At 48.1% G+C, this 20,726-nt stretch overlaps 1 protein-coding gene across 1 annotated transcript in view; it reads right to left on the bottom strand.

The window, feature by feature from the left end:
- The window catches only part of Abr (ABR activator of RhoGEF and GTPase), a 196,302-nt gene that overhangs the window by 84,466 nt on the left and 91,110 nt on the right, over window positions 1–20,726 (bottom strand). The window contains exon 2 of the mRNA XM_038326514.1: window positions 10,871–11,055. Coding sequence (XP_038182442.1) covers window positions 10,871–11,055 — 185 coding nt within the window. The remainder of the gene's footprint in view (window positions 1–10,870; window positions 11,056–20,726) is intronic.

The raw sequence follows: 20,726 nt of genomic DNA, 5'->3' as shown, positions 1-20,726 counted from the left end.
CAGAGCCTACCTAATAGTCCACAGCAGTAATGCAGCTATCTGTAATCCCAGCATGTTTCTACAGGGAGATGGGAGGCTGAGATGAAGTCTCCAGAAGCTTGCAGATCAGCTAGCTTGTCATACACAGCAGAAAACAGTAAAAGAACAGGAAAGAAGACAAAGACCAACATCCAAAAGTTGTCCTCTGATCGCATGCATGGCGGCAGCACATGCACACAAGCACACACACACACACACACACACACACACTCACACTCACACATACACACGAGAGGGAGAGAGACAGAGAGAGAAAGAAAGACACAGAGAGAGACAGATACACACACAGAGAATATATTCCATTGGATTCTGGATTTGAATTCTAGTTTTTGCCTCTTACCAGCTCTGTAACACTGGGAAAAGCATTTAAACATGCCTTGTTTTCCTCATCTATAAAATGGGAATAGCCTTGCTGTGCAAAGGTAGTGTGTCTGACTTCATAAAATGGGAATCGTTACTGCACCATTTCTAGGGCTGCCAGAAGGCCTGGTGCACACAGGGCAGCTAACTGATCTGTGCTAAGTGTTTAGCAAGCACCAGCTCTTCTCTCCTTCTTCCTTTAGCAGATGCTGTGTGGAGGGAAGACCCACTAGAGTCACCTCCAGCCTCTTCCAGGGGACCCAGTAACTCACCCACGCCAAAACACTGTGTTTCTTAAACCTCTAAGGCCTTTTCCAACTCAGTGGTTATGCAGCTCCCTTACCTCTACTTCTTACATGACCCATTCCCCAAGATCCCACCCAAGGTCACAAGACTTTCTTTTGTGGACATTGTATGCTCTTTTTTTTTTTCTTTTTCTTTTTTTTCTTTTTGCTGTTGTCTTTCAAGACAGGGTTTTTCTGTGTGGCCTTGACTGTCTTGGAACTCACTCTGTAGAGCAGGCTGGTCTCGAACTCATAGATGTCCACCTGCCTCTGCCTTCCAAGGCTGGGATTAAAAGCATGTACCACCACTGCCCGGCTTGCAGATACTGTGAATTTCTTAAAAATGGTGCATGGATGGCCTTAGTATAGGGGGACTCTGGGACTTGGGATGTGGCTTGGTGACAGAGTACCTGCTTAGCATATACATAGCCCTAGGTCTCCGAAGAATCAGATCAAAAGAGGGCTCAGCTTAAGACAATGGTTCCTGTAAGAACTCAGTCAATGAAGTGGTATCCTAGCACAAAAGACAACCCAGAAGACAACTACCAGCGAAGGAATCTCTTCCAACAGTAGCCTCTTCTGGGATCCTTCCAAGAACAGGAAGCTCATTACCTGTACAAATGCTAGATAGCTGTTTCGTTCTTCTTCTTTTTTAAAAAAAAGATTTATTTATTTATTTATTTATTTATTTATTTATTTATTTATTTATTTATTTATTATGTATACACAACATTCTGCCTCCATGTATGCCCACACGCCAGAGGAAGGTGCCAGACATCACTCCAGATGGTTGTGAGCCATTATGTAGTTGCTGGGAAATGAACTCAGGACCTCCGGAAGAGCAACCCGTGCTCTTAACCACTGAGTCATCTCTCCAATCCCTAGATAGCTGTTTTTTATCCTCCTCATCTCCTTCCCCCACCCCCAGACAGGGTCTTAATAAGAAGCCTAGACCAGCTTGGAACTTGCAACCCTCCTGCCTCAACCTCCTAAATGCTAAGATTACAGGCATGGACTGCCATGACTGGCTTGCTAGACAGTTAACAGCTGAACTCAAATGTTTGTTGTTTGTTTTGTTTTTGGAGACAGGGTTTCTCTGTGTAGTACTGGCTATCCTAGAACTAGCTCTGTAGATCAGGTTGGCCTTGAACTCACAGAGATCCACCTGTCTCTGCCTCTCAAGTGCTGGATTAAAGGCCCATGCCACCAACTCAAATCTTATCTCACAGTAACTGCTCTCTGCTTTCTGTCCTCTAAAGTAACATTTAGTTTCAGAGAAGAAGTCTCAGGTTGTAGTCACTTGAGATAAAGAAGCTGCCACTGAGAGTTTATGCATACAGTGTCAATATGTGTGCTTAGACCAGGGGAAGGCTTCGGCATGCCCATGTGTCTCAGGCATTGGGGTCCTTTACCTGGCCCTACTCATTCCAGTAACACACATCCACTTAGGACTTCATTTGCTCCCCACATTTCTAGGAAATGTTTTAAACCATCTGCATCTGCATCTATTTCCTCCTCCTTAGCACTGTGTATAATAAACAAGCTGAGTTCCCTGAGGTTTGGGCAGCAAAAAGCAGCTAAAGAAGCCACGATGAGGATCTAAGGCTGCCCTATGCAGGCCACTAACCTATGAGGACCCAGAGTAGATGCTTCCAGCCTGCTCAGTAAACATGGTCACCCACAGTGTCCTGGCTGGGGGACCATGACTGAGGGCTGGAGAGGGGTATGCATGTATGTGTCTATCTGAGGAGGCTTAAGTGAGTATCTAATTATTTTTCCCTTTAATTTGTTGTACTAATAGACCCTAGAGATGAGATGTCAGAAGTGAGGGTAAAAATACACCATCCGTAAAGCTGAAAAGTACTTTGTATGGTAACTTCTCAAAGCACACATGCGTGTGTGCTTACAGTGTGATCAGAAAACCAAGGTGGAACAGTCAGTGTGTGTAACCATGTCTCTGTTAGGACGGTCAGTGTGTGTAACCATGTCTCTGTTAGAACGGTCAGTGTGTGTAACCATGTCTCTGTTAGAACGGTCAGTGTGTGTAACCATGTCTCTGTTAGAACAGTCAGTGTGTGTAACCATGTCTCTGTTAGAACAGTCAGTGTGTGTAACCATGTCTCTGTTAGAACAGTCATCAGTGTGTGTAACCATGTCTCTGTTAGAACAGTCATCAGTGTGTGTAACCATGTCTCTGTTAGAACAGTCATCAGTGTGTGTAACCATGTCTCTGTTAGAACAGTCATCAGTGTGTGTAACCATGTCTCTGTTAGGACGGTCAGTGTGTGTAACCATGTCTCTGTTACAGTTTTTCTTGGCTATACACATTTTTCTTTCCACGAGAACAGGGAACACTATACAATGTTTGTCTCCCTCTGTGTTAGGGTCAATCTCTGCCTTGTGATTCTGTGGCCTGTGCCTCACTTTCAGGCAGAGCTGTAACTAGGGAGCATACTTACTCAATATCTCTTTGATTCAAGACTGAATTGAATGACAAGTTCTGATTCTCAGGAACTTATAATCTAAGCTAAACACTGTCAGATTGATAGGTACACATCTGCCCACATGGCTATACACGGATATAGAAAATAAACAAACAGAGCTGGGGAAACAGCTTAGTGGGTAAAGTTCTTGTCCTGAAAACAAGAGAGTATGAATTTCATTCCTAGCACCCATGTAAAAAGCTGGATGTGGCGGCACATGCCTGTCATCCAAGCACTGGGGGAGCAGAGGTATGGGATTCCTGGCATTCACTGACCTGCCAACCTAGCTAAGTTGGAAAGCACCTGGTGGAGTACGGCTGGGGGAAAGAGAGAGACAAAGATAGAAAAAGAGATGCTGGGTGTCAAAAAATAAAACAGAAAGCAGTCAAGGAAGACATCAACCTTTGGCCTCGACACACATACACAGGAACACGTACATACACATGATGTGGGATTCCTCTGTATGCTGTGGATACCATTGGTGAATAAAGAAACTGCCTTGGCCTGTTGATAGGGCAGAACTTAGGTAGGCAGGGAAAACTAAACTGAATGTTGGGAGAAGAAAGGCAGGAGTTGAGGAGAAGCCATGGAGTCGCAGCCAGAGACAGACATGCTGAAACCTTGCCAGGAGGCCATGAGCCTCATGGTAAAATATAAAATACTGGAAATGGGTTAATACTTGATGTAAGAGCTAACTAGCAATACTCTTAAGTGATTGGCCATGCAGTTATTTAAATAATATAGCTTCTGTGTGATCATTTCGGGAGTCTGGGCAGCCAGGAAAACAAACAAGTGGAACAAACAAGTGGCCTTCATTACAACATACATAAAGAAAAGAAGCATTAGTACAACTGTGAAGGAAGTTTCTCAGTGTGTACAGCTACATGAACAGCTATGAACAGGGAGCTAAGTGAAACAACTGTATTCTATACTATGCCATTCCACCATTTCAAACATCGCATCCCAAATAAACGATTTTCTAAAGCCCTTTGGGGAAAAAAAAAAAAACATTCAGTTTTCATTTTAATGGAGTAGTATGTTTTACTTCACTCAAACACCAGGTCTGCCAGTGGCACAGGTCTGTAATCCCAGCACTCCAGAGGCAGAAGCCCAAGATAAAGTGGTATTTACATCCCACAGGGATTCAAATTCAACTAATCTCCAGAGGAGTCCACTGCATGGCATGGCAGTTTACCTTGTCACACTGTTACCTGGTTCCAGCAGAAACCCCTCCAAATGGGGTTATTTATCCCCCATTTACAGTAGAGGGGAGTGATGCTGGCTGAACTGTCCAATGTCACATGGCACAGGGTAAAACTTAGACAAACACGGTGGCTCAAGCTTACAATCCCAGCATGCAAGAGGCCCAGGCAGGATGACTGCAAACTTAAGGCCAGCCTGGTTTCATAATGAGAACTGCCTCAAAAGAGGCAAAAAGAGTACTAAAGGATCCTGTCTGGGGAGGAGCAGAGGGCTGTGCTTACAGGTACCCTGCTATATACTACATTACACAGCATCAGTGCACCCTGGGGCCCACCCTAAACGCAGTGCACAAGACTGGAGCTGCATAAAGTACTACGGTTGCTAAGTGTGTGTAGCCTTCCTCTACATCTTCCTGCCATGCAGGCAGCGGGTGAGGGCTGTGTGGACCACCTACCACACTGGCATGTCATCCTCTCTGGGAAGGAAAGAAAACAGTGCTGGCCTTGCTAGCACCTACTAGTGGAGAAACTCAGTAACAACAACAGAAAATAGCACAGTAGAGAGCAGTCTGCTGGGTTCTTTGGGACCCTTCTGAGCCCCTGGGAGAACACAGAGACAAGCAGAGCCTCTGACCCCAGTGGTTCATCTCTGTGCCATCCATGAGGACATTTGAAAGAAAAAAAAAAAAAAGACACTGTCTCCCTATTTGGTCTAGGCTAGCCTAGAACTCACAATGAGTCCAAGCTGGCCTCAAACTCAAATATCTTCCTGCTTCAGTTTCCTCACTACTAGCAGGAGAAGTGGGCTATCACACCCAGCTTGGGGACACTAGTGGTAACAGCCACGCTTGTATCGTGGGCAATTAACACCTGCTGAAATCATTATCTTCATCAGTCGCCTCTGTTCTCCCTCCTGCCTTCCTTCCAATTTCAGGCTATCTAGGGCAGAGAACTGTTCTGGCTGGGCCCACCCTCCTACCACAGTACCCTGGGCACCTGTCGATTAGCATACCTTTACCAAATAAATATGACTTTGGGAGTAGCCTCGTTTGCAGGTAAGAACACATTCACGAACTGTGGTCCCAGCAGACTAGAGGGAAAAGAGAGACAAGGGAAAGGTGGCCAGGCCAGTCAGGTGCAGCCTATCAGGAAAGACACCAAGGAAGCTACTATGGGGTGTGAAAAGGGGTGCACGGCCTGGAGAGTGGACGGTATCCCAAGTAAGGTACTGTATTTGCCTCCTTCCCAGTTTGGACAAGGCACAAAGCACCTGAGCCCTAGTTTCCTTTCATGTACGTAAGAAGAGCCCCACTAGCAGCTGGGAGTGGTGGCAACAAAGCACAGCACAATGCACAGGAGGGGATGGTTAGTGTGCTCTCTGCAGCAGAGACGGGGAGAAGATGCACTGGGCTGCTAAGTCTCTTACCAGGGCACCCACCACCCCCAGATTAGAACACAGAACAATGTGCAGGCCCTGGAGCCGCAATCTCTCCACATGTCTGTTCACTTAGGGATAACCCTCCCGGCTCCAACCTGAGACAGAAGGGAGAGCAGACAGCGATCCTGCCTAGCTCTGTTCCCCCACTCTTCCTAACCCCCCCCCCCCAGGTTCCAGAACTACGCCATTCAATCCCAAATACCAATCAGGAACCCAGAGGTGCCTGGGAGTTTACATGGGGATCTAAGGGGTGCACAAAGGCATGACCAAGAATGGTGCTTCTTATCTACATTGGCATTCACAAGCCCCAAGAACTGGGGCCAGCTGGACTGCCAGAGCTTCACCCAGGAGAGACTGAGAGGAGTCTGGCAGCACCACCCAGGCATAAGCTTCACAAGACCCCAAGTTGAAATGTCCTGGTCCCACGGGATACACCAGTCTCTGGCAAATTATGTTAACTCAGTTAAGGTTCAGTTTCGCCAACGATAAAATGACAGCAGGGCACATACCATGCAGAGACATCATGGACTACCCCCATACGGAGTGCCACTATTAGAGGAGGTGTGGCCTAGTTGGAGGAAATGTGTCATGGGGGGAGGACTTTTAAGGTCTCAGATGCTCAAGCTACATACATTCTTCCTGCTGCCTGCCAATCCACATGGAGAACTCTCAGCCCTATCCAGTACCATGTCTGCCTGCAAGCTGCCATGCTTCCTGTCATGGCAATAATAGACTGAACCTCTGAAACTGTAAGCCAGTTGCCATGGCCATCACAGCAATAGACACCCTAACCAAGACAATGACAGTCACTTCTTCACTTTTATCTCTGAATTCTCGTGCTAGCTGAGATCTGTACCCATACAGATATTACAAACTGGTTTTTGTTTGTTTGTTTTTGTTATTTTTTAGATTTATTTATTTATTATGTATACAACATTCTGCCTCTATGTATGCCCACACGCCAGAAGAGAGCGCCAGATCTCATTACAGATGGTTGTGAGCCACCATGTGGTTGCTGGGAATCGAACTCAGGACCTCTGGAAGAGCAGGCAATGCTCTTAAGCACTGAGCCATCTCTCCAGCCCCCTTTGTTGTTGGTTTTTCGAGACAGGGTTTCTCTGTAGCTTTGGAGCCTATCCTGGAACTAGCTCTTGTAGATCTGCCTGCCTCTGCCTCCCGAGTGCTGGGATTAAAGGTGTGCACCACCACTGCCTGGCTCAGATATTACACATTACATGGTATTCTGGCCCTTCATGACATCTCATGGCAGACTTGTGGTAGTCGTGTCAGGGTCACATGGGAGGAAATTCTCCGAATCTTCCATTTACTGGTGGACAAATGACCTCAGAGAGGATGACATTTCTTGGGTGACACATCTTCAAAGTAGCAGAAGACAGACAAAACCCAGATGTCTTCTTTCTTGGGGTCCCTTTTGCTGCACCATCCAGAGAGAAGACAGGAATTGAGATCTATAGGAATGATGTTTTCTATAAGACTGTGGTTCTGAAACAGGAAGTTACAGCTGAGTGGGAGTGTCCTCACCCTGTCTCCCAAGGGAAACTACACACTCTCAGTAATTGATAACCCCTGACCCTATGCCAGGATACCCTGCCCAGCCTAGGTTTGGGAAAGGCTTGCAGGGCAGGGTTTTGGGTTCACCTATCACCTCTGGGGCACAAACCGAGATGAAAATATCGCAGCAAGCTATACTGGGGAGTGAGGAGATTATGCCTTGGCTGAGGCTACCACACTTGGGAGGACAGACCCAGAAAGGAGGTGGCCTGCAAAGGCAGATTCATTTCCCAACAGGTATTTACCAGACTGAGTCCCTGCAATGCTGCTGGTCCTAGCCCTCTAAAACCCAATGGCAAAAGTCTTGTAGGTTAGAGACAGGGGCTCACTATATAGCCCAGTCTGGCCTAGAAGCCACAATTCTTGGAACCAAATGTAGTCAATACAACAAGGCTCCGTGTAAGCAACCCCCCCCCCCCCCCCGCCACTCCTCATACTTCCCTTCAGAGGAGCCAATGCTGTTCAGACCTGGGGACACGAGGCTCCATGGAATTATGACCCTTGTTCAGTGTCCTACAGCCAGAAAGCAGATTTCATCTGTCCAAAGATTACATTATTTCCAGACTCTAGGTCACTGACCCAAGATACTGATAATTCACTCTGTGTGTTAATTTTAGGGTGTCTAAACATTATCCCGGTGTCTGTGGGATGGTTCACAATGAGATGAACATCTCAATCTACAGACTGAGCAAAGCAGATGCTCTCTCTCCCCAAGGTGAGTCTGCTTTGCCTCATCCAGTCAAAACCCAAGAGGAAAAAGGCTAAGAAAGAGGGGCTCCACTCAGCCAGCATGCGTGACTCAGGGCCTAGGCCCAGGCAGCATTATGAGTGCCAGGCCAGCTAAGGACTACAAAATAAATTTCAGGACAGCCTTGGAAACACAGAGATCCTGTCTCAGAAAGACAGAGGCTCCACCCACATGGCTGCTAGCACTGAGACACTGGTCTTTTCTAGCCTTTGGACTCAGACTGAACACTGGGAGTTCTTGAGTTTAAGTCTATTGGTTTTTCACCTAGAATCCTTTACCTTTGGATCACCTGATTCTTGGGCCTTTGAACTGGAACTAAAACTACACATTGGCTCTCCCGAAACTCCAGTATCCACTGCAAAGGGTAGACTTCTTAGCCTCCATACCCACAAGTTAGTTCCTTCTATTAAATCTCTCTATATACAAACTACACACACACACACACACACACACACACGCCCCCCACCCACGCATTTGGGTTATGACCTCACAGGTACAGCTTGGCTGTATGTTTGGGTGTGGAAAGCTCAGCTGCCAGGCTGTGCCAAAGGCTAGATATCTGAATATCTAGAACAATTGTCTGATTTGGTCCAAAAGTCCCCTGTTTTCAAGTTCCTAACAGGAAGCCTGGCAGGGGAGGAGACTCCCTGGCCAAGTGAGCACAGCCAAGTAGCAGGAACATAAAGCACAAACACACACACAGAGAGAGAGAGAGAGGGGGGGGGAGGAGAGAGGGGGGAGAGAGAGAGAGAGAGAGAGAGAGAGAGAGAGAGAGAGCTCACATGAACACACCTTTTAAAAAACAAAAACAAACCTTAAGTACTGGGAAACTGGGTTTACACCTTTCAGGCACCCTATTGCAAATGGCAATACTTGCAGAGTCCACTAGGTGGGGCCAGTAGTGCAATAGAAAAAGAAAAAAAGCTAGCTCCAGGCAGGCAGGGGTTATAGCTGGGGCAGGCAGGCAGAGGTAGAGCAGCTTGCAGCTAGAACTGTCCCAGCCATTCCCAACTGGCATCAATGATCTCCCTACCTATCCGATGGAGTGCAAACTGGTACTGAGGGCCCCAAGTACTTCAGATGACTGTTCTCTCTGTAAAATATTCAACATTTCAAAATCTTCCACTCAAGTTATTCTCTTCTGACCACCAAGAACAATGGGAACAGAGTGAAGCTGCTAGCCAGAGCAAAGAACACAAGGCAGGGATATGGTCCTGCTATGCATAGAGCATGGGCAGGACTTTTCACCAGGAAATCCAGATACCATGGATGAATGCTCCTACAAGGTAGTCAAGGGAAGGAGAAGAAGGGAGACAATGGCAGAGACAAGAGGGAGGCCAGGCCCCGCACGGAGGTTACACAGGGCATCATCATGCACCTGCTTACACTGGGACTTATGGGCTAAGTCCCTAGGCGAGATCCGAACCCCACTGACATACAACCAGAAGGCAGAGAGATGGGGAGCCAGAGTTCTCTCTCTCTTCTTTCTCCTGGTTGGCCTGAGTCCAGATGGCAGAAAAGCCTCTCCTCCATTGGTCCAAACACTGCCTCGACGCGGCCAAAATGGCTGTCTCTAATCCACCACCCCTCCTTAGGGCAACAACACCCAAGAATGCTGGCTGTGGGGAGCCTGAGGCTGGTCAACACCCACACCCATCCCCTCCACCTCTTACCTGCCCCCCACCATCCCTTCCTAAACTTGCACCACCTGGCAGCCGCTGAGCTCTGCCTAGGCCTTTGTTGCTATGGCAACAATGTGGCTTCCCCCAAGTGGGATGCTGGTTGCCAAGGCCCTTGTTGCCAAAGGCTATAGCAGCCATCCCAGTGTGTGAAGAGGGGGTGAGAGCCTGCAGAGAGTAGAAAGGAGCAGGGGTTCTTCCAAATGGTAGAGTCCAGGCAGTCTCCAGGTGGGGTGGAGGGGTTAGGCATTAGAGAAGGGAAATGCATTGCACAGCATTGCTAATGCTCCCTGGGGGCTTCAGAGAGGAAAGAGAACCCCACAAATACCTGGACAAGCTGGACCAAGGACCCGTGAAACCAAGCTCCCGCCACCAAAACAAACGGCTATGATTCTTTCCCCCAACTCCAGAAAAAATGCCCCAGGGAATCTCTCTGCCTGGCTGGCTCATGTATTTCAGAAGCGCACACTCATGAGCTGTGCCCAGTGTCAGCCCCTGTCACCGGGAACAGCACTGATTCTAAGTACTACAATCCCCCACACACTCCTATCTCCCTGCCCTGTCAAAGTGTACTTAATCTTTCTTCCAAAGGGTTTCTGAGAGGGGGTCCCTGCCTCTCCGGGAAGCAGGGAAGATAGGCATCTCAGGCTTATCCTTTCCTGTGGAACGGAACAAGGCTGGAGGCCCTCAGCCCTGGGGAACACTACAGAAGCACCGTGTTTTACCCCACCAGTCCCGGATTTGTGGGGCATTAGTCCCCAGGCCACTGTGCATTCAGCCAGGTACAGAGAGAAAAGTCTGGTCCTTCCAGGGTCCCCTCCCCATCCTGTTGAGGGACTAAGAGATGCTGAAAGGGGAATGAGGGTGCCCAGGACAGAATCAACAGCTGGCAGAGCAAGGGAACAGGGGAGGGGTAGCAGAAGAGGACCCACATGACAGGGCATCAGGGGTCCAGGCCCACCCTCCCCCAGCCCCACTGCTAACACTGTCCTAAGCAGACCCTGGCCCACTTTTCATACAAGTTGCCTTATCTCCCTCCCCAGAAGAGGAAACAGGAGTACCTACCCCAGGTGCCAACCCCTCAGGTGGGGTGGGTGAGACGCTGTCCCCACCACCCTGGCTGCGGGCGCTGAGCTGGGGCGACATGGTGGGTGATTCGTCGATGTATGGCATGGTCTCCGAGCCCTCGGGGGGCCCCTTCTGCTCCTCATGCCCCTCTGCGTCGTAGTCCTCGGCACCGTAGCTGAAGTCTGAGACAAGGAACAAGAAAGGCCACTGAGAGTCTTCCACCAAGGCTGCCAGGGACTGGTAGCGCAGTGGGCGCCGGCGCCGGCCCCCAGCTGCCATGGTCCCTGCTGCACCATGCACCCTGGGCCAGGGCAGGGGCTGCACAGCCAGGCCTGGGGAGGAGGGTGGGAGCTCCAGCAGGCACAGGCTCTGCTGAGTCCGTCAGAGGCTGCTGGGAGTCAGGGAGGAGCGGAGCTGCTGTCGCCACCCGCCTAATAGCATGTCAGCTGCGTATGTGGATCTGTGTTTCCCTTGCCTCCTGCCTAATTCCACGTCTAAAAATTAACAGTGGGAGAAGGAGGCAGGACGATTCCAACTTCTCTCTGAGTCACCATTTTGCTTTTTATAGGGCATAAGGAGGTGGGGGTGGGCCAAGCGATGTCACTTCCTCGGTCCCTCCTCCTTGGGTACCATTGTACACTGAGCTCAATCCCTAGGGGGTGAGCAGGGCAGGTTTGGGGTAGGAAGGACCCAGAAAGTGTGCCCTAGGAGGCCCTCAGTCCTTTGAATGAGACCCTGCAAGCAGGACAGAGCCCAAGGAAGGCAGGCGTGGGAGAGAGGGCTGTGCCCAGGCCTGGCAGGGACTGGGTAAGCAGCAGTCTCCTCAAAAGCCAGCACTTATGTCTACAATTCCAATGCAGTTTCCTTCAGAGCAGGAGGGAGGGAAGGGGACAGAAAGTAAAGCTGTATTAACCCCTCCCAGCGCCACACAAGATCCAGCGCCCACACAGATGCCCTCCTGGGAGCAATAAGTTAGGCCACCAGGGTTTGCACAAAAGCTATAGGGTGGCCTCACTAAGACCCCTGCACCATTCCCAGCCAGTGAATGGCCAGTGAATTGGGTGTTGCTGTTCCTAACATCCCAGTCCACTATCGGGATATCTGAGAGTACAGTGGGGATGCTGTAAGCAAGATGCAAGGTCTCTTCCAACTTGAACCCTGGTTCAGGGAAGGAGTCAGAAATGAGGAGGGGCCAAGGGTACCACCTCTGAAAGACCAGAAGGAGCTGACACCACGTCTCACAGAGGAATGCAAACAGGGAACCTTGGAGTCGCTGCTGACAGCCAGTGCCCTGCACCCTGGACCTGATGAAAACACAGGAATTTGTCATATGGTTTCTAAACCTTGGCAGAGACCTGGGTTTTGGGATTGTGGCCAGTATGTCAGAGGAATCTGGCTGGGCCTGTCCCATTATCTGCTCAGACATCACTTCCTCCAGGATGTTCTCCCTGGGAACCCAGTTTACCAATAGCACCTGGCCTCCCGGAAGCCTCAGGGGCAAGAACTGAGTGTTTCAGCTATGGCCAAGTGCCCAGCACCCACAAATGACACACAGCAGGCTCTCGGAAAGCAGGAGTACCCGAGTGAACAAGAAGGATGCACCATCCATCTCAGACCTGAGGTCTAAGCCAGGAAGGCCCCAGTGAGTCAAGCTCTCTGTGGAGGCCCTGGCTCCTCCTCCTCTGCCATAACACACCAGCCCACAGGCAGCTAGCAGCCTGAGAATGGTGTCACCAGGTCAATGGAGCGCCAGGCAGGCCACGGCTACACTCGGTCCAATCTGGCTGTTGGCAGTTGATGGCTTCCCCTGGGCTCTCTGCACCTGCTTCTGCCGACTTCCTATCCCAGGGCTTAGCAGATGCCCATTAAGCTGTCTGGGGACATAGGCTGTATCTCCTCAGGACAGGCGTGTACATGAAAACCCACAGTCCTCCTTACTCCTTCAGGAGCTCTGGATCTCCCTGGTCATGCTGAAGCTAAGAGTGTGGGCAAATGAACTATGGTACACCCTGGTCTAGCCAACAGCTGGCCTGACCCGATTAGGCAGCAGGGGGATGAAGGTATTACCTAAGGGCAGAGTTCACATATAGGCCAAAAGAGAATATGTCCTGGTTCACTTCTAATGCAATACCTGGCATCTCCCAGGTCTCTGGCAGCCATTCCTCTGTGTGCACAATCAGACCCAGCTAAATCCTGGTCAATCTAACTACCTCTTCAAGGCAGTACTCACAGAAGAGGCCACTGGGCCTCAGACATCTGCCTAAGATCAAGGTAAGGATCTGACCCTGGGTCCTTCTGAGTCTTCAAGGGCTACCCTGTCCTGTCTGAAGTTCACTCCAAAGAAATCCCAGCACCCTGCCTTTGGCCCTCCTCATGGGATAGGTTGACCAATGAGAGGAGCACAGGGTACAGACATGGGGGCTGGCCCAGTGTCCTCTACAAGCATTCCTAGGTCATTCCTTTCTTGTTCGTGCCTTTCATAAAATGCTGGGAATATGGGACACTTTTATTAGGAAAAGGGATACATAAAAGGATGGAGAAATCAACTCTCTAGGAAAGTAGAGGGCTGAAAAAGAAACCCACCAGGCACAGATGAGCTTTGGTCTATGAAGGCCACAGGTGAGAACACGAAGTGGCTGTGGCCTGGCCAGTAGTCTAAAAAGAAAGTGAGACAATGCTCCATTTCCCCTCTGGGTAGCAGAAATCCCACGGTATTCAGAGTGGCGTTACGCTCAGTGGCTAGTACAGGGACCACATTTCTTAGTAATATGTGATTAAGTCCTCACTAATGAACATGAGGAATAGCTGGGCATAATAGCCTAGACCTGGAACCCTAGCACTTGGGAGGTCAGGGCAGGAGGGTCATTACAAGTTCAAGACCAGCCTGGAATACATAGCAAGACCCTGTCTAAAGGTAGGGGTGTTAGGTGGATATTAGAGACTTTGCTTTTCCTCCCCAGGCTGCTTTTGGTTAAGGAGGCTGGAGAGATGGCTCAGTTGGTAAAATGCCTGCCATCAAAGCATAGTTGCCAGGGATGGTGGCACATGCCTGTGACCTCAGCACTGGTACATGGTGTGCATGAAGACAGGAGATTGTGTGTGTGTGTGTGTGTGTGTGTGTGTGTGTGTGTGTGTGTGTGTATGTGTATACCTGCTCTTCTGGAAGACCAAGTTCAATGTCTAGCATTCATGTCAGGCAGCTTACAACCAACTCCAGGGGATCTAATCCATTTTCTGGAATACCCATGCACTCATGTGTATGTGTGTGCATGTGTGCGCGCATGCACACACACACACACACACAAATTTTAAAAAATTAAAAGTGGAGAGTGTCAAAGCAAAAGCATTTGAACTGGACTTTTGGCACACATGTACACACACACGCACACACACAAAACACACACACATATAATGTTTTTCCTTTTGTTGCCAGTTTGCATGGCTGGAACTGCAGCAGCCATGCTAAACCATGAGATGACTTTGAAGATGAAGACAGAATTGAAGATGGCCGAACAGAATACTAGGAGTCTGAGTCACTGATGGGATAATGAAGCCACCTTTTGACTCTGGAATGATCTACCCTTAGACTTCTTTTTATAAAAAGAGAATCAAGAAGTGAGGGGGCTTGGGAGCAGGGAGAGAAAGAGAAGTCCATGTTATCTGAACCACTACTATATTTAGTTTTCTCTTACCACCTTCACTGTTCTTGATCTCCTTGGTGAAGTCTTTCACCACCCATGTCTTAAAAACTGCTGTTCCGTATAGACTCTTAAAATAGACTACCGTCAGGGAACAGAAAGGAACGGCATTAGTGATTTCTGAACATACTATGCTAAGTGAATGACGCTAAATACAAGTGCACAGCTTGAATGCTTCTGCATGTATAATATTTCAGAACAGACAAAGCTGACCAATGTTTGGAAATCTAATCATAAAAATACTGGTGGCTTCTGGGCATGGGGTGTAGACAGGAGCTAATGACAGTAGGCACAAAGGTACTTCTGGGCCAATGGAACCATCCCTTATCTTGGCAGGGATCTGAGGTACAAAGACAGATGCAATCACCAGAATTCACCAAATCTAAGTACAGTTAATATTTATGCAGTTCACTAAATACTGAACACTCGTTAATGATACGCCAGGCTGAAGGAGTCATCTGCAATTCTGAAATACATAAAACGTAAGAGGGAATGGGACAGGAGGATCGACGTGAAAGGGAGCAGCCATGAGTAAGTACGGACTTTAGCTAGCAGTAAATGGGCTGTTCAGGGTGTGATGCCCTCAACCTTTCTCCACGTCTGACTGACATAGATATGGATAATTTACACTGGTATAAATTTTGCTTTATTGGTATAAAGCTAAGGTCAATTTTGTTATGTATATGTATTTCTGATATTGATTAAGGTATTGTGGTTGTATAGTTCATTTAAAAAATGTAATGTAGCCGGGCGGTGGTGGCGCACGCCTTTAATCCCAGCACTTGGGAGGCAGAGGCAGGCGGATCTCTGTGAGTTCGAGGCCAGCCTGGTCTACAAGAGCTAGTTCCAGGACAGGCTCCAAAGCTACAGAGAAACCTTGTCTCAAAAAACCAAAAAAAAAAAAAAAAAGTAATGTATAATTAGAAAATATAGGTTAATGGATAATCATCAATAATCAAGTTTGTAGTCATGTTAGATTTTCTAGATGTGCATAGATATATTTCAGATAGGCATTCTTCATATCTTTCAAAGACTACAGAATATTGCATTTAATGTTTTAAAAACTTAGGGCTTCTCATGACATTGAGACACATCTACTCCTGACAGCACCAATCTACTTCAAGAAGATGGGCATCGAAGAGACTGAAACTAATGGACCACGCAGTGTTTAGAAGAATACAGTTTCCATGTAATTATTCTGAGGCTAAGCTAGCCATGCGGGAGCCGGGCAGGACAAAAAGCAGGCCTGCCCGCAACTCCTTCCACATCTGATACTTTTCATAATAAAATGACGGGACGGGGACAGTGCTCTCCAGACCATTGCCACCCTTTCCTCTGTGTCCTCTCCCATTTTTTTTTCTTCGAGACAGGGTTTCTCTGCAGCTTTGGAGCCTGTCCTGGAACTAGCTCTTGTAGACCAGGCTGGTCTCGAACTCAGAGATCTGCCTGCCTCTGCCTCCCGAGTGCTGGGATTAAAGGCGTGCGCCACCACCGCCCGGCTCCTCTCCCATTTTTTTTTAACTCTCTGCTGAGAGGTCTGGACTGCATATCCATCTCTGATTACTTCCTGGACACCTATTTTCCAGTCACCAACTTTAACCTGAGGTTAGTTCAGCAAATGATGGAAGACCTCCAAGTCTCTCCTGGCCCCTCCCCTTCCCACTCTGCATGGATCTCCTCAAATCCCCACTCCTTTTTTTTTTTAATATTTATTTATTATGTGTACAGCATTCCTTCCATGTGTGCCCGCAAGCCAGAAGGGGGCGCCGGGTCTCATTACAGATGGCTGTGAGCCACCATGTGGTTGCTGGGAATTGAACTCAGGACCTCTGGAAGAGCAGTCAGTGCTCTTAACCACTGAGCCATCTCTCCAGACCCCTCAAATCCCCACTCTTGCCAGTAATTTTCTCCCCACAGCAGCCAAGCTAAAATCCAATCACACCTCACAGTTCTCCGCCAACCCTAATGGCTCAAACAGCCTAACCTGCCAGCTGAAGACTCCTCGAGGTACACATCTGCCTCCCCTTTACAGAGTTACCTCCTCCTGCCCTGTAGTATCAGACCACTTTCGGTTCCTACAACTGTCTGAATATACCGCCGGAGAGTCTAGTCTTAAACCCTGGTACCTGTAAATATAACCTTAATTGAAAGAAAAGATACATGAAGACGTCATCAAGCTGAAGATCGCAAAACAAAATCATCTTGGATGAACCCTATAGGAACTAAATCCCTTGAAGTTCTTAGGAGGCAGAGGGGAGAACACAGACAGAAAAGACCCCTTGAAGACAGGGAAGGAACACGTACAGCCAGCACTAGCTGGGAGGAGCACAGAGGAACTTGACCCCTGAAGCCCGGAAGAAAGGGCTTCCCAACAGGCCCTGATCTGGGGCCTATAATGCGCACAATGAAGATAACTTTCTGTGGCTTAAAGCCACCAGTATTTGTGATAATGTGTACAGCAAGGAAAGCATTCCATGAATCCTCACCGCCGTCCCACCCCTAGACCACCGCTCCTGCTGCTGTGACTCCTAAAACTCTGGCCTCGGCTCTCTGTCCATCAAGGAGACCTCTTTAGCCCTCAAGTCAGCTCCTATGAACTTCCCTGTGTTTCCAGGTAGATAAAGCACTTTTACAAACTGATGGGAAAAGGATAATGACATCATATTCTAATGAGCTAGGGAAAGGAGAAGAAAACTTAAAATAGAACAGCAAATGGCCAGAGATACTCTTTTTAAAGGTTAACCTCACTGCAATAAAAGAAAACGCAACCTACTTTCCCTTCCGCCTTGGTCTAATTATCCTATCAAATTAACAAGAACTTAAAAATAATGATAGGCTTCTTGTCTAGGATGTGTGAAGCCCTGAGGGTGAAGGCCAGCTCCACAAAAGAATAGTATTAATTAATAAAGCCCAGAGCTGTAAAGGGACACACTCTCAGAGATCCTGAAGGTGTGTTTAACTGCTCCAACTACCCAGCATAATTCAAAACTGTGCCCTAAGATAAGAATATATAATTATAAATACTCATAAAATGTACTTGCATGGGGGCTGTGGAGAGTTGGCTCAGTGATTAAGACTGCTGACTGCTCTTCCAGAGGGCCTAGGCTTAAGTCCCAGCACCCACATGGTAACTTACAACCAGTCCAGTTCCAGGGATCTGATACCCTCTTCTGGTCTCTGTGGGCACCAAGCATGCAGGCAAAACACCCATACAAGGACAAGTGTGGTGGCGTAAACTTTAATCCTAACACTAGGAAGGCAGAAGCAGGCAATCTCTGTTGCGTTTGAGGCCAGCCTGGTCTACATAGTGGGTTCTGGGACAGCCAGAGCAAATAATGAGGCCCTGTCTCAAAAAAGCAACATTAATATAAAAACCCCAAAACAAACAAAAAACACACTCATACAATTAAAATTTTTTAAAAATTTTGGATAGACTTACAAGACTTTATGATTGCAAAATTATATTTAAGACAATCTGAGTGATTAAATATAGGGAACTGGCTAAATAAATTATGATATGTCTTCAAGACAGACTAATGTATAACCACTTAACATTATGTGGGCGACATAAGTCATCATGTAAGTGAAAAGAATAACAGAAGCATGGTAGCATGTCTGATGCGTACACAAAGCTGGGGAGACTACATATAACATGATTATAGAAACTGGGCACAATGACTCACATACTAGCACTTAGGAGACTGGGGCAGCAGAATCATGAGTTCAAGATCAGCCTGGGCTAAACAGCAAGACCTTGTGCCCCTCCCTGCCCATTCAAAGAACCAAACAAAAGCAAATTAAAAGAAAAAAAACAACATTATTAAGCATACATGTTCTAGAAACCTGGAAGGAATTAATTTGTGGTCTCACTGCTCCCAGGACACTAGTAAACACTGCTAGCTTTCTACCACCTCTTCTTCCCTGCTTGGTTTATATGAAGCAGAAATGGACCTTGTTCTTAGAAAGATGTCTACTGAAGAAGAAGCGATCACTATCTGGCCCATGAGAATCTGAAAGGCCTTTGGTTTGACTGCTTGCCTTGAACTTGGATGCGATGATGACAGGAGCCAGGATAGCCATGCTGCTGCCGTGGGAGAACACTGATGTCTCTGTGAGCTGTGAGCTACCGAGCCAACAAGAATCAGCAGGTCCACCTCATTTCTTGCTAAGCAGGAAATGAAAGCCCTAGAATATCAGGTTTTCTGCCACATATAATGAACACATTTCTAAGTGATACCCTCACCTCCCGGTAAAGGAAGACAATGAAATTCCCAGACACGGTAAAGCAAAGAAGAGGGGTGAGAGGACCAAATACTTGAGGGATTATCACTTCCAAGAGCAAGGGATGGAGAGGACAGCCTCAGATCCCATCCAGTCTCTGTCACTTCTCAAACCTCTCTGTGCCTAGCATCAGATAGCCACTTCTCAGCAATGCTGGCTGAGTGACTGGAAAGAGGGACAGTAAGGGGATTCAGCTGGATATGTGCGAAGCACCTAGCACATAGCAAGCACCCAATAAATCTTAGCTGCTACTGTTAATATTATTGACTCTTGAACAATGTGTGGTTGCTTGTCAGGTGGGTGGGGGCCGGGAGCAGAGCTCTAGGCAAGGAGGAGGCTTGGCAACGGCACAAGTATGAAACAGCAGGGCCCCTTAAGAGGAATATAAATAGCCACCATGGTTGGAACACTGAGTGAGCAAGGGAGTGAGGGGAATGGCACGACAGAAGGGGGCACAGACTACATCCTGAGTCAAGATGGAGGTGGGGCAGGACTAGAGGCTCCGCTGAGAAAGCCCACTAGCCCAGGGACCCCAGCTGTGGTTTCACAGAACATAGCTACCTCTGACACACGCTCCCGTGTGGAGTCACTATGCAGGCAGAATCCTGTGCCACTCAGAGAAGACATCACCTACGAATGTGAGCTACCCTATTTTCAGCCTGTAATGAAACCAGTATACTTGAGAGATGCCAGATGACAGACCCTCACACACTAACTCACGCAATGAAGAGAACTGGCCAGTGAGAGGTAAGTTCACCCAAGTGGCTAGACCTCATTCCTCCTACCTCAAGTGCCCACTGGGGGAGATCACTGTGTACAATTTTGGCTTGAGGCTGTCCTGAACCAAGGACCAAAAGGCATAGCTAGACATGTACACTTGGGGCTCCAAGCTTCACGCTCACAAAAGGTGTGGGGTCCTCTCTTCCTCTTCTGGGGACTCTAAGAACCTACAGGTACAGGATAAAATTCCAGGTGCAGAGTGGCCCTGACATCCCAACAGGGGTGACATCAAGGCTAACTAAGTAATAATAAAAGCTATACATTTATTTTCTACCTGGGAACCAATAGGGGGCAAATGGGCAGGAAAGAAGCAAGAAGGAAAGCCCAGGCCTAACCACTGGTCCTACCAATGCAACAGCAAAAGCCTCTAGAGATTGGTCCTGCCCCAGGAACTCCTGTGACCAAAGCTTACACACTGTGGTTCACACTGTGCAGCACTGAACCCGCCACTTCATTTCATCCTCAAAGGTCCACCTGACAGACACCATGCTGAACAGAAACACCCAGACAGGGAAGTACATAGCGCAGGACCCTGTGGCACAGAATTTAAGGACAAATGAAACCCAGGGCTGGAGGCAGGCAGTGTGCTGACTGGGAGAGGCCCGAAGGAACTTTCATGGGTGATGGGAACTTTCCCTCTCGATCCGCAGATGGCTTATATAAAGAGACATATGGAAATAAATGTCCACTCAGTTGGCTACCTAAGGTTGGTGAACTTCAAAAGTATGGTTTTCTTATTTGGTTGGGTAGCTGGCTTGGCTTTTGTTTGTTTGAGACATGAGACAGGGTTTCTCTGTAGCTTTGGAGCCTGTCTTGGAACTAGCTCTTGTAGATCAGGTTAGCCTCGAACTCAGAGAGATCTGCCTGCCTCTGCCTCCCGAGTGATGGAATTAAAGGCACCACAACCACCCGGCTTCAGGCAAGACAGTCTTTAACTCACTTTTCAGGCTGTTTCTGAACTCACAGGAATCCTCTTGCCTCATCCTCCTGAGTGCTGGGGTTATGGTTGTACACTACCACACCTGACACATAGAAGGTCTCGAGTTTGGCTGTGAGCCACACCATCTGTAATCTCAGCACACAGTGGAGGGAGG

Source organism: Arvicola amphibius, chromosome 4, assembly GCF_903992535.2.
Source record: "Arvicola amphibius chromosome 4, mArvAmp1.2, whole genome shotgun sequence".
In the NCBI taxonomy this organism is placed as follows: domain Eukaryota; kingdom Metazoa; phylum Chordata; class Mammalia; order Rodentia; family Cricetidae; genus Arvicola; species Arvicola amphibius.
Note: the sequence above shows the minus strand (reverse complement) of the source record. Positions and strands in the feature narration are given on the sequence as shown.